This window comes from Triticum dicoccoides, chromosome 4A (genome assembly GCF_002162155.2).
Source record: "Triticum dicoccoides isolate Atlit2015 ecotype Zavitan chromosome 4A, WEW_v2.0, whole genome shotgun sequence".
NCBI lineage: Eukaryota > Viridiplantae > Streptophyta > Magnoliopsida > Poales > Poaceae > Triticum > Triticum dicoccoides.
The window spans coordinates 563844259-563858435 of record NC_041386.1 but is presented as its reverse complement, the minus strand read 5'-3'; the positions used below and the strand labels follow the sequence as shown (position 1 = coordinate 563858435).

The window sequence follows — 14177 nt, the reverse complement described above, 5'->3', positions numbered from 1 at the left end:
TCTCGGGATTGGCCATTTCATGAGGCGAGATCCACCGGAAACCACGGCAGCACGTCGTCACGACTCCACGAGACACAAAGATCTCTCCCGTCCTCTGCCAAGCCCGGAACCTCGACGAACCCGGTCTTCCAGCACCGCTCTCCGTACACAGGAGCACCGAATCCTCTACCCGGCTTCGCAGCACCCGTAGACCCAGTCCACGCAGCCGCAGCTCCCTCCTCCGTCACTGAGTAGGGCACCCGTGAGACGTTACTCGTCCCCTAGGCGGCCTCCACCCTCCAGAACCCCACCCCACCCCCACCCCCACCACCACCAGCCGCTCCGTCCGCCGAATCGAAGTCCGCGCCGCACCAACCACCGCCCCCTCCCAGATCTAGCCCCCCACCCAACCTACGTGTTGCCCCTCGATTCGGCGCGCCCCCGACCCGGCCTCGTGCCCGGAGCATGCCACGCGCGGCCTCAAATCTGCCAGATTCCACCACCTAGCTCCCGGTAGCAGCACCACCAGCAGCCGCGAGCCGTCCGGCGGGCGCGATGCAGGCGCGGGTGGCGTCCATGGAGGACATGAAGGAGGCGAGGCTGGGGGCGCCGGGGCAGGGCGGCGGGAGGGTGTTCCCCACCGGGATGCTCAAGGTCTTCCTCGGCTTCCTGCTGCTCGGCGTCGGCCTCTCCGCCGCCGGCATGTACATGGCGCGCCACACGCTCGCGGCCGCCGCGCCGGCCATCTTCCGCCCCTGCCTCGGGGCCTCCGCCTCCGCCGAGCCGCAGCCGCTCGACGGGCTCGAGCGCTGGACGCGCCCCCCGTCCCGCGCGCGCCACGCGATGACGGACGAGGAGCTGCTCTGGCGCGCGTCCTTCGCGCCCCGGGTCCGCCCCTACCCGTTCCCCCGCGTGCCCAAGGTCGCCTTCATGTTCCTCACGCGCGGCCCGCTGCCGCTCGCGCCGCTCTGGGAGCGCTTCTTCCGGGGACACGAGGGCCGCTACTCCGTCTACGTCCACGCCCTCCCCTCCTACCGCGCCAACTTCACCAAAGACTCCGTCTTCTACCACCGCCAAATCCCCAGTAAGGTTAGCTCCCCTCTCGCCTGCTCGGCCTCGCCTCCTCATGCCGTAGTAGACTGGTAGTGTGATCGCGTACTCAACCTAGCAGGACGCCATGAGAGTGTGATAGGTGGGCTGCCTACTCATGCTGATCTAGTGATACCAACAGCAAACCATATTCAGTCGTAGGCCAACTGCCAAGATTGTACTACTACATTGAGCTGTGCTGTACTGATACTATGCCAAATCAAGACTGGGATTGAGCTGTACTGTACTGTTGCTCCACGACTTCATACGTGATATTATGACAAACCTGTAACTGAATCCCCACGTTTCAGCCATTACATTGAGCCGTGGTTCTACTTACTAGTTACTACAGTAAGGAGCCTATGATCAATGCACATGTTAGAGCTCAGGCACTGCATATGTTGGGTGCTAACTTGGGTGATTAAAACAGCTGTTGGCAGTGAAAATTTCTGAACTTCCTTTGTTATTTTTTTAAATATATACAAAAGAACTGTGCATTTTTGCATTGAAGCCTTGAAGGAGAAAATGTAGGTACAGCGAGCTACCTTCCCGAGCATGGACCGCCATTACAACGAAAAGTTTAGTAGACGTGTTGATTGATAGCCCTGATAGGTTTGGATTATGGTACTGTATTTATGTATCTTTTGGAGTTAACTTTAGGCCTACATGATGTGATCCACCTGTTACTAACTATATCACTAACTTACTCTGGGGCAAGATTCTTAAAATCAGTAACTGGTATGCATTCTGTCACCCATATATCTAGTAGCCACCGCGCCCTAACTGGAACTGGTACTATAATAGGTAGAGTCAGGGAACTCTAGAACAGGCACAGCTAGGGCTCTAACCAGAACTTATAACCCATTCCTTGTATGCGGCAGCGTATGGCCTAGTAGAGCCATTTTCTAGACAGTCTGTCAGGAGACAAACATTTCCAGCTTGACCAGAACCCAAGCAGATCTGCAATTGGGCAGACTTGTCTCTGTCTTCTTTCACCGAGAACAATCTATGACTTGTCCTTTCAGGATTTCCACATATCAAGTACTCCCTCCGATCCAAAATAAGTGTCGCAGTTTTGAACTAACGTTAGTTCAAAACTGTGACACTTATTATGGATCGAAGGGAGTAGTAATTTAGCAACACACCCATGCAGGAAGACTAAAGAAAATCTTTACCTTCCCTGTTGTGCTCAGAACTTGAGATGACCGTGTACCTGAAATTAATATGTGATCTGTTTGGTGCTCACAGGTTGCCGAATGGGGTCAGATGACCATGTGTGATGCTGAGAGACGCCTGCTGGCTAATGCTTTGCTGGATATATCTAATGAGTGGTTTGTGCTTGTGTCTGAGTCATGCATTCCCATATTTGATTTCAACACCACATACGACTACTTTCAGAATTCAAGCCAAAGCTTTGTCATGGTGTTTGATGATCCTGGGCCATATGGACGGGGCCGGTATAATTATAACATGACCCCTGAGGTTGAGATCGAACAATGGCGCAAAGGCTCGCAATGGTTTGAAGTAGACAGAGATCTTGCCATCGAGATCATCAGAGACACACGCTATTACCCGAAATTCAAGGAGTTCTGCAGGCCTCATTGTTATGTCGATGAACACTATTTCCCTACAATGCTCACGATTGAAGCTCCGCAAAGCCTTGCTAACAGAAGTGTCACCTGGGTAGACTGGTCGAGAGGTGGTGCACATCCAGCCACGTTTGGTAGGGGAGATATCACTGAGGAATTCCTGAGAAGAGTCCAAACGGGACGGACTTGCCTCTACAATAATCAAAATTCCACAACATGCTTCCTGTTTGCTCGGAAGTTCGCACCAAGTGCGCTGCAGCCATTGTTAGTGCTAGCGCCCACTGTGCTGGGTTATGGTTGATGTATGCTTTTAACAGGTGCCCCCCTGTAAGTTTTGATACTAGATCATAGGTAGGTTTACATGTGTGGAGGCATGGGCTTATTTCGATGGATGACAACCTGTACTCTGCCCACATCATTATACACAAATTTGTACTATTATTTTGTACAGTAACCTGACAATGGACAAGAGAACTCTTCTCTTGCTCTATTGCACTGTATATTTTGTGTTAATCAGAATGTATTACCAGACATTGTGTTGGAAAAATGTCGAGATAAAGGCAAGAAAAATAATTCAAACATGTGGCCCGAAAATAAAAATAAAATGCAGATACCAGGAAAGCAAAAATGTTAACGGAAGTATGTTTACATGTGTAAACAGTTCTGCATGTGGTCAGATTTGCCCCTGTCTGTTTCCATCCAGAGAAAAATCTGTGGCCTTGGTCCATTCCAGGATTTCAACATCTAGCAACCTGGCTAGGCTTCCATGTAGGAATTAAGAGAGCACACAGGAGAGCAAACTCATCTCGCCCCATGGCTCCGCCTCCAGGTAAGCTGATGGACACGATCAGAAGGCCGGTCGCAGCAGCTTCATCTCTCCATCATTCAGCGGCGAAGCATCTGGCCATCTTGGCTCATAGGAACGGGGTTAACAGGAGGTACCTCCTCACTCTACTGGCATCCGCCGCAGCCATACCTGAGGCCGGTGAATCAAGAAAAGCCCTATTGCAAGGTACACAAGCATCCGGTCCGATTTTCCGGGTTTATTGCATCCGATGTTTGTAGTCGGTTTGCTGTTCACCTTGGATAGATAAAATAAATCTGCCTGCATTTGTAGATTATGTGAAGAAATCAAAGGAAAACAAAGAAAAGAATGACAAGGAGGTATGTGGCCTTCCTTCAACTGTTTCCTTGGTATCGCATCATTGCTAATGGAAGAAGCCCTTTGCTTTTGTTTTGAGTCAGTAATTTATATGCATTTCTCTGTGAAATCATGAGCCTTTTCAACTACTAATAATTTGGGTCCATCTGCTCTCAATTTCATTGCTTCGGTTGCTTTTATACTTATTGTCCCTTTGCCTTTTCATTTTTCATGAAAAACCTGAGGATGGTTTGACCTATGCTGTAATTTTCTATCCTTATTACTCGTAGTACACGTTCTAGTTTGTTTGTTTGTTTTGCAGTAGATGTCTCTGATTAAAATAGGGAACCTTGTGCGGTTGTGCCACCGGCAACCCATCATACTAGTTTACATCTCAAGCGAAATCAAGTGCAGCCCTCTTCAGAATGTTGTCAATTTTATCACTAAGTTTACTGGACTAAAAATTGACCGAGAAGATTTTACACCGTGGTTGCAACTAATTGTGCTGCTGTTTTCTCATATATTCCAGAGGCGGGACGCCGTTTACAAAAGGAATTACAAGGATTATTTCGGTTTCATGGAAGGCCCGGTTAGAGAGAAGCCAGCGGAGGAGCTCACAGAGTCGGAGAAAGGAATTCTCGCGTGGCTGGACAAGAACAAGTAGCTAGTGTTGAACATGGGAGGAGCACGCCAACCAAATAGCTGAAACAGCTTTTTCTGTAGGAAAATTCCTTCCGCGGTGAAGTTGTCAATGAGTTAATAAGCTTAGCATATAGCACCTCACTTGCCTCTTAAACCTGATGCAACTTGTTCTGTTTCATCATTGCTATCTCATCTGTGCAGTAGCACAAATCTTTGCTTGATCTGACAGTATGTTTCATTTTTGCAAAATCAGAAAAAATTCATAGAATGGACATCATTATACACCGATCTGTACTTATTATTTTGTACAGTAACCTGACAATGGACAAGAAATCTTTTCTCTTGCTCTGTATATCTTCTTTGCTAATCAGAATGTATTACTAGAAATTTGTTGGGAAAATGTCGACGTAGAGGCAAGATAAATAATTCAAATATGTGGCCTAAAAATAATGAAGATACCGGAAAGGCAAAAAGGGTTGTCCAAAATGCAGACTTGTCCAAAGCCCAAGCATTACTGCGTATGGTCCGATTTGCCCCTGTCTGTTTCCATCCAGAGAAAAACCTGTGGCCTTGGTCCATTCCAGGATTTCATCATATCATATCATATCAAATAGCAGCAACCTGGCGACGCTTCCATGTAGGACATCAAGAGAGCACACTGGAGAGCAAACTCATCTCATCCCATGACTCAGCCTCCAGGTAAACTGATGGACACAATCAGAAGGCCGGTCGCAGCAGCTTCATCTCTTCATCATTCCGCGGGAAAGCATCTGGTCACCTTGGCTCAGAGGAATGGAGTTAACAGAAGGTGCCTCCTCACTCTACTAGCATCCGCCGCAGCCATACCCGAGGCTAGCGAATCTAGAAAGGCGCTATTGCAAGGTATGTAAGCATCTGGTCCAATTTTCGGGGTCTAGTATTTGTGGTCAGTTTGCTGTTCACCTTGGATAGATAACTGGTTCTGCCTGCATATGGGTAGATTATGTGAAGAGGTCAAAGGAAAACAAAGAGAAGAATGACAAGGAGGTATGTGGCCTTCCTTCAATTGTTTCCTTGGTATTATCCCATCATGGCAAAAATGGAAGAAGCCCTTTGCTTTTGTTTTGATTCAATATTCTATATGCATTTCACTATTAAATCATCAGCTTTTTTCCAACTACTCATTTGAGTCCATATGCTCCCAATTTCATTGCTTCAGTTGCTTTATACCTATTGTCCCTTTGCTTTAGAGCTCTCTTTTATCAAAAAAAATTGTCCCTTTGCTTTTCCATTTTTCATGAAAAAAGTGAAAATCGAAAAGGTTTGACATGTGCTGTGATTTTCTACCCTTGTAGTACAATGTTTCAGTTTGTTGGTTTTGCAGTAGATGTCTCTGATTTAAATAGGGAACCTTGTGCTACCTGCAAACCCAACCTACACAGTTAAATACAACTATCATACTAGTTTAAGTCTCAGGTTTTCCAGCCTCTGTAGAATGTTTACTGGAGCAACAGATTGAACGACAAGAGCTTCTACGCCGTGGTTGCACTTAACTATGTTCTGCTGTTTTCTCATATGTTCCAGAGGCTGGACGACTTTTACAAGAGGAATTACAAGGATTATTTTGGTTTCATGGAAGGCTCGGTTAGAGAGAAGCCAGTGGAGGAGCTCACGGAGTCGGAGAAAGGAATTCTCGCATGGCTTGACAAGAACAAGTAGCTAGTGTTGAGCATGAGAGGAGCACGCCAGCCACCAAATGGCTGAAACAGCTTTTTCGATAGGAAAATTCCTTGCCCGGTTAAGTTCTCAAGGAGTTAATAAGCTTAGCATTTAGCACCTCACTCGCCTCTTAAATCTGGTGCAACTTGTTCCGTTTCATCATTGTCATCTCATCTGTGCAGCACAAATCTTTGCTTGATCTGATATTGTCTTTCATTTTTTGCAAAATCAAAGATTTTCATAAGTTCTAGAATTCAGGACAGGGAAAAATAGAAAATTATTCCATCCCAAATTCCCAACCCGCATACACTGTAGTTGTGCCCTCAGAAAAACATGTCTCCTTCTCCTCGGACGGGGCGGCAGGGTCAGGTATGATATTAAGGGATGATGGGAGCGTAATCGTTGCTGCATACCGTCATTTATTCTTTTGTACTGATGCTCTTGAAGCTGAGCTCCATGCACGATTCAATCAGATTTCTCAACAGCGCTACGATGTGCTCACCCGATCTTCTGAGGCCCTGGATCGGTTGGCTTATGCCTTATGGTCATCTTATTTTAGAGATCAAGAGTCTTATGGTGGGTAGGGGGTTTGTTCCTATGAAAATTTCCAGGGACCAAAGCAGAGTAGCAGATCATGGTAGAACTGTCTATAGCACAGCTTGTTAACTTCAGAATGAAACTCTAACTCCCCTTTCCCTCAGAAATAAATAAATAAATGAAAGCTAAACTCAATGTGCACAAACATATCCCGGAATATACTGATTTGAAGAAAGGGGATTATATATTTAATAATTAGACGAGCACAAACATATCCCGGAATGACTGAAGATATACATTGTTCTTCTCCTCGTTTCTTCTAGCTACCGCCGATGGTGAAACCAGCACAAGCTCTGGCGAGCACATCGTATACGCCCTGCAGCGGAGCCGGCAGATCGGCCCCGTGTATGCAGTTGGAGCGAGGCCGACGTTTGTCTCCGGCAGAGAACACGTTGAGCAGCTCGTACGGCCCAGATAGTAGACATTACACTGCGTCAAACCAAGCTCCCATGCAGAATACGACGCCGAGAAATGCAACCTGCCCAGGAAGAACACCTGATCATAGACGCGATCCACCTTGGACCATGCAAGCGACGAGAAATCCATCTTGTAGAGGGCGATGCTGGCCAGACTATTATGGGCGATGACGAACAGGTAGAGCCTCCCGCGGGACTCCGCCAGATGAGGGAACGCCAGCTCCCAGGAATCCCATGCGACTCGCGCTCCCTTGGTGTCCATCATGGTGAACGTCGGGCCCGGGAGGAAGTCGAGGACGCCGAGCTTCGAGGGGGACACGTCGAAGTAGAACTTGCCGTCCACGGCGGCGATGCTCCATATCTGGAATCGATGACTGCCATGCCCGTCGCTTGGTATTCTTATTCTCTTCCAGTTGTGTCCCTCCAAGATGTACTCTGTTCTTGTTTCTTCGTCGGGAGAGATGAGGTTCGTTGCACACCCTGCTTCTTCGAAAGACTGTTTTTTCACCAAGCGAAAATTGGGTGAACCCCGTGGTTTCTCGACAATGATCTCGTACTCGTGCCTGCTCCATCGCTCGCCTCCGACGAGGCAGAACCAGATCACCGGCTCGTCGTCGACGACGACCAGCACCACGCAGCCTGCGCGGGAGCCGGGCTCGCGCGACAGCAGGCACTTGCAGTTCCGGGGAAGGTCCTTCTCCATTGATGGGAGCTCCACCTTCTCCTTGGTCGAGGGGTTCCACAGCGCGGCGCGCAGCGAGGGCGTGTCCAGCGTGAGCAGCCAGCGCTGGGGAGTCGCCCAGCACCTCGTCGTCTTCGCCGCGTCAGGCTCGTCGTCGGTCTTGGTCGCCGCCGTTAGTAGATGCTGGAGCGTGCTTATGAAAACCTGGGACTCTTTTATGCTCCAGCCGCCGCAGAAGAGGGCGTGCGCTTCCTTCATCAGTTCTTCCATGGATGGACCTCGCTTTGGTAATAGACACCACAAGTGATGGACGGATGGGGTAAAGTAAACTGAGATCGATCTTGATTCTGTTCAACTCAGTTCGATTGTTCAGCAACAGCAAAGAGAACCAACAACAGCAGTCGAGATGAGCTGGGGCTTCTTGGAACCTTCCGAGTTTAGTTATTCCGACTTGCGGGATGGCTGGCGACGTACGCTGGAGGGTTCGCTTCGCGGCGGACCTGGCGACCGCACGTCACGTCACGCTCGACGACGGCGAGCTCTGGCTGCGTAGGGAGTCGCTCCGGATCGTGCTGCTCGATACTAGGGGGTACACGGTGGATGCACGATACCTACGCCCTGGTGAGTGGATCGATATCGGGGACATCGTCGCCTTTCCCTGCCACTTTGCTAGGGTTTATGACAGATCTCCGGCGAACGGAGGAATCTCCGGCGGGGATGCACTGCCGCGTGGTTCACCGCGTGGGCTGGCGGTACACGGGAGCGTTTGTGCGGATAGGGACATGCACCGCCGAGCGTCACGTATGACAGATGGACCAGGGGTTCTGGGGCGCGGACCGGTCCACCATGGGACGGATGCGCGACACGTAGGCGAGGGGAGATCCAACCGCCATGAGAGCGATGGAGCTAGGGTTTCCGGGGGCGCCGCGGGTATAAATCTTGCGGCTGCTACTCCTTCCCCCATTTTGGATCTCGACGAGGGGCTCGCCCACTTCTGGAGCGCTTCGCCTCTCGCCAGATCTAGGGTTCGTCCTAGCTTTGCTTGGTGGGAGGGCAAAATCCATGGCGATCTGCGTTCTTTTGCCCAAGTAGTTGCCTCTCAATCCCCCAGAAATCCCCTTACTAGATCCAAAGAGAAGCCACCTACGAGTTCTTTCGCGAATCCTGCTGCTAGATCCAAAGAGAAGCCACTTGTTGAGATGAGAGGGGACGGATTTGGTGCGGGCCGCCATGGGCGCGGCGCTGGGCGTTTCGATCGTGGCCGCGGCCGCGGCTTCGATTCTAACGTCTGGAAGCGCAAGACGGAGATGGGAAGCTCCTCCACCACCAACGACAAGTGGGATGAGGCGGCCGGCGCCCTGCAGGCAAACCGAACCCGGCAATCCAGATGGGATGGGGATGGTGGCGACCTGCAAGAGTCTCAGGTGCCGGCGACGACAGATGGGCAGCAGGCACCTCCTCCCCACCGCCAGGAGCTGCGTGGTGGTGATGCCGGAAGCGACAAGGCTCACCACGCCTTCGACAAGAACACTGCCACTGCTGCTAATCGCGAGTACTCCTCCTCTGGTACTATCGTTCCTCCTTGTGATGCTTGTCAGATCTGCCATCTTCCTGGGCATTTCACCGTTAGGTGTCCTCAGGCTCTCTGTGATAGATGTAAAAAGAGAGGTCACCTGTCCTTTGTCTGCAATGAGTTCTTTCCTTGGGATTACACACCTGTGATGTGTGCTTTTCAAACTAAGGGTCAGGGCTTCTTTACATTCCTGATTACAGCGTGGATAGGCAGAGTAGGGATAACATTTTCAACATTGTTGTTACCATTACTGATGGCTCTGCTCACACCAAAGATATTGAACATGAGTTGAGTGTTTACGTTGGCCAGGGATGGCAATGCTCTGCTAGATTCTTTGCTCCACAAAAGTTTGTCATGAGAATGCCGAACCCTAGAGAGGTTGACAGAGCTCTTTTTGTTGAAAATATTAAACTGAAAAAGTGTGGGGTCAGTGTCAAGTTTTCTCCTTGGTCTGAGGATATTGATTCTGAGGGACTGTTAGAGATTGCTTGGGTTAAGATCGGAAAAATTCCACCTAACAAGAGATGTGATAAAACTGTAGCTTATGTGGGAGGCCTTGTTGGAATTACCCTGGAAGTTGATATGTCTACCATAAATCGCCCATCCTCTGTCAGAGCTAAAATCGGTTGTAGATCGATAAATCAACTCCCTGCCACTGCTAAAGGGGTGCTTGCAGGATGTTTCTACAGGTTTACATATGAGGTTGAGGAGGTTTTGGTTAAAAATCCTGTGGACACAGAAACCGTTGATCCTATTCCTGATGAAAGGACCAAGCCAGACCAGACTCCCAAGAGAAAACATACTGAACAAGAAAAAGGGATGCTGCAGCCTGAGTCTGCTGGGCATGGTAATACTGGGGGCTCTTACCGTGGTGGCAAGGCCTGTCGCCTGCTATACGATGATAAGGAGGGATCTCCCTCTACTAAAAGTGATGGGGACAATTCCCTGCTCATTGAAACATTACAGAGAGAAATTGAGGAGAAAATGAAGGATGGCAAAGGAGATTCCTCCAACTGGATTGTCCACAGGAATCCTGTTGTCGTGGAGAAAACTGCTCAAGTCATTCAGGTGAAGAGAGCCATACATAATAATTTTGCTTCACCCTGTCAGGCTGCTTCTAACCATTCTCAGATTGTGGAGGTAATTTGTGAGGTGGACCCTGGGATCAAGACTTCGCGCAGCTATGTGGTACAACTCCCGTCCCGTGAAAGCACTGAAGAGATCATTCTCACTCCTCCACTAGCAACTGAAGCCCCGCTGAGATTCAGCAAGCATAACCTTTCTGGAATGCAGGACAAGGTGGAGGATAAGGCCAAAAAATGGCTAGTAAGAGGAATCTGGAAGGTAATAATATTCCTACCTCCAAAAATTCATTTGATGTGCTTTCTGATAATGAGTTAATTAGCAGAGCTCAGGGGTAGAAATACCCAATGATGATTTCGTTGTTGTTGACATTATTAGAGAGCTTGAGTGCGCCCGAAAAGAATTAGATGATAAAAAAGAAGATAATAATGATGATAAAGAGCAGGATAACATGACTGTGACAAATGGCTTAGGCAGGAATACCCCTGTGATATTAGAGTGGTTAGACCAGGAAGAGCATATTTTTGAGCATATTTCTTCTGTGAAACCTAAGAAGAAAAAACATAATAAATCCAATATCAAAATTTCTAGGCCTGTGACTAGGAGTCAGAAAAGAAACAACACTGAGAAAGAATTGTTATGTAACCCTGCCCCGTCTCCTGGTAGGGTTACTAGAGCCAAATTCCACAAAAACGTCCAAATGAGAGGCCTCATTTGGAACTGTCGAGGGGTAGGCAAGAAAGGAATGGCCACCTGCCTCTCAGACATGATTAGTGACCATTCCCTTGACTTCCTGGGTCTACAAGAAACTATAAAAAAAGAATTCACACCAAAGTGTTTGAAAAGAATTGACCCCTTTGACATATTCCAGTGGAACTGGGTGCCCTCTATGGGGAAATCTGGGGGCATTTTATGTGGTGCGAGGAAAGATACTTTTGATATAGTATCCTGTGCTAAGGGCAAATATGTTCTACAACTAGTGTTGTTTGACAAAAAGAAAAAAAATCAATGGGGGCTACTGGTAGTTTATGGATCGGTGCATGATGAATTCAAAAACGAATTCCTGGTGGAGCTAGCATCCTTTTGTAGTGGCATGACCATACCCTACATTGTGGGGGGGGGAGATTTTAATATCCCAAGACATTTGGGAGAGAAGAATAAAAAGATGGTGAACAACAAAGCCACTGACATGTTTAACTCCATTATCAATACACTAGCTCTTAGGGAGATCCACATCAATGGGGGGAAGTATACTTGGACTAACAACCAGACTCATCCCACGCTGGAAAAACTAGACCGAATCCTTATGTCTGAATGTTGGGAAGATATTTTCCCATTGGTCTCAGTGAGGAAACTAGTTCGGGAGCTGTCTGATCATAACCCACTCCTGCTGTCCTCCGGGGAAGAGGGGCGCGAAGCCCCGAAACCCCGCGAATTTCGTTTTAACCTGTCCTAGATCAATGATGACAAGTTCATGCCCACTGTGAGGAGAATCTGGGCTAGAAAAGTAGCTTCATCAGATCCAATTGATACCCTGAACATCAAGCTGAAAAGAATCAAATCTTATTTTAAAGGTTGGGGCTCGAATAAGTATGGGCATGATAAGAAAAAGAAAGAAGAACTACGTATGGAACTAGCTATGCTTGAGAAACTGGAAGAAGAAGATATGTTGCCTCCTGACTTGTATAGTAGAAAAATGGACATCAACATTGAGCTCTATGAGCTCCTGGTTAATGAGGAAATATTTTGGCTTCAATAGTCCCATGAGCGCTGGCTGCTCAAAGGAGACCTGAACACTGACTATTATCATAAAATTGCTAATGGACGGAAACGTAAAAATGCAGTCCAATCACTTAAAGTGGGAGAGACATCGATTGAAGGCACAGACAATTTGATTGCAGACGCCACTGAGTTCTACAAAGAGCTGTTTGGACCAGCCCCTGGTAACCGGGTTCATCTTGACCCGGGAACCTGGTCCCCTGAAGAGAAATTAGATGAAAAAGATAATAAAGATCTTTGTTGAGAATTTACAGAACAAGAGGTCAAAGAGGCTCTTTTCGACATGGCTCCTAATAGAGCCCCTGGACCCGATAATATTCCTGCTGAGTTCTATCAGGTGTGCTGGGATATAGTCAAAAATGACATTATGGCCCTTTTTAAAGCTTTCCACCAAGGGACACTGGATGTTCAACGGATTAACTATGGAGTTATTACTCTACTCCCTAAGGTTTCTGAAGCCGAGAAAATCCAACAATACAGGCCTATCTGCTTGTTGAGATGCCCATATAAGTTGATCACCAAAGTTCTTGACCGTAGAGTTGCCATTTATGCGAACAAACTCATTAGTACTACTCAAAACGCCTTTGTAAAAGGGAGAAACATCATGGACGGGGTCCTGTCCCTTCATGAAATCCTCAATTGCACTTATGTTAAGAAGAAAGTGGGAATCGTCCTTAAGTTGGACTTTGAAAAAGCCTATGATAAGGTGAATTGGGACTTTCTCCTAGAATGCCACAAGATGCGGGGCTTTGACAAAACCTGGTGTGGTTGGATTGAAAAGATACTGCACAATGGGACGGTGAGCATCAAACTAAATGGTAGTGTTGGGCCGTATTTTCAAAGCAAAAAAGGGGTTAGGCAGGGGGACCCACACTCTCCTTTCCTGTTCAACCTAGTAGTTGAATGCCTCACTAAAATGATCAAAAATGCCCAAAAGAACAAACTTATTGTGGGCTTGGCTGCAGACCTCATCCCTGATGGGGTGGCGGCCCTGCAATATGCAGATGATACAATCATTTGTATCGAGGATGATGCTGATAAGGCTGTCAACCTGAAGTTGCTACTATATATGTTTGAAATGATGTCTGGCCTGAAAGTTAACTTTCAGAAAAGTGAGATCCTCACTGTGGGTGGAGATGAAAATACGGTGAAAAAATATGCAGAAATCTTCAACTGTGAGGTTGGCAGTTTCCCGCTCAAATACTTGGGAATGCCTGTGAGCTATACTAATCTAAAATCTTCCGATTGGGAGTTTATTGTTGGTAAGTACCTCAAGAGGTTCGAGGCCTGGATCGGCAACGCTGCCTCAATAGGAGGGAGGCACACTTTGCTTGATTCTGTTGTCACAGAGATATCTCTCTACCACATGTCTATGTGGCTCATGAATAAGACTTTCATCGAGAGGCTAGACAAACACAGACGTAGGTTCTTCTGGCAAGGGTGCAACAAAAAGAGGAGATACTATCTTGTTAAATGGAGCAAGATATGTAGATCGAAAGATAAAGGGGGTTTAGGTATTAAAGATCTTAGAAAGCAAAATATTAGTCTCATGGTCAAATGGTGGTGGAAATTAGAGACACAAAACGGGCTATGGCAGGATATAGTCCGGGCCAGATATCTGCGCAACACCTCTGTTGCTGAAGTTTCCCCCAAATTCTCTGACTCGCCCTGTTGGAAAGCTTTGCTCAAGATTAAAGATATATATATATGATGGGCAGAAAGATTGAGACTGGGGCTGGGAACTTGATCAGGTTGTGGAAAGATCCGATAAATGGGCTGACCCCATTTCAACATCAGTATCCGCGCTTGTTTGAAATCTACAACTACCCAACAAGCACCCTGGACCGAAAAGATAGGCTTGACGACGCCTCTATGTTCAGACATAGGCTTACCCCTGAATTATCCAAGC

At 47.7% G+C, this 14177-nt stretch overlaps 2 protein-coding genes across 2 annotated transcripts; both read left to right on the top strand.

Moving 5' to 3' along the window:
- Positions 1 to 317: 317 nt before the first annotated feature.
- LOC119286774 (glycosyltransferase BC10-like) lies at positions 318 to 3188 on the top strand. The gene is made up of 2 exons (XM_037566221.1): positions 318 to 1068; positions 2317 to 3188. Exons 1-2 carry the CDS (start codon positions 535 to 537, stop codon positions 2956 to 2958), a joined length of 1176 nt encoding a protein of 391 aa, XP_037422118.1. The 5' UTR covers positions 318 to 534; the 3' UTR covers positions 2959 to 3188.
- A 204-nt stretch (positions 3189 to 3392) lies between these two features.
- Positions 3393 to 6354, top strand: LOC119286775. Its single transcript, XM_037566222.1, has 3 exons — positions 3393 to 3669; positions 3775 to 3821; positions 6004 to 6354. The coding sequence occupies exons 1-3, from the start codon at positions 3471 to 3473 to the stop codon at positions 6136 to 6138; spliced, it is 381 nt and encodes a 126-aa protein (XP_037422119.1). The 5' UTR covers positions 3393 to 3470; the 3' UTR covers positions 6139 to 6354.
- The last annotated feature ends 7823 nt before the right edge of the window (positions 6355 to 14177 follow it).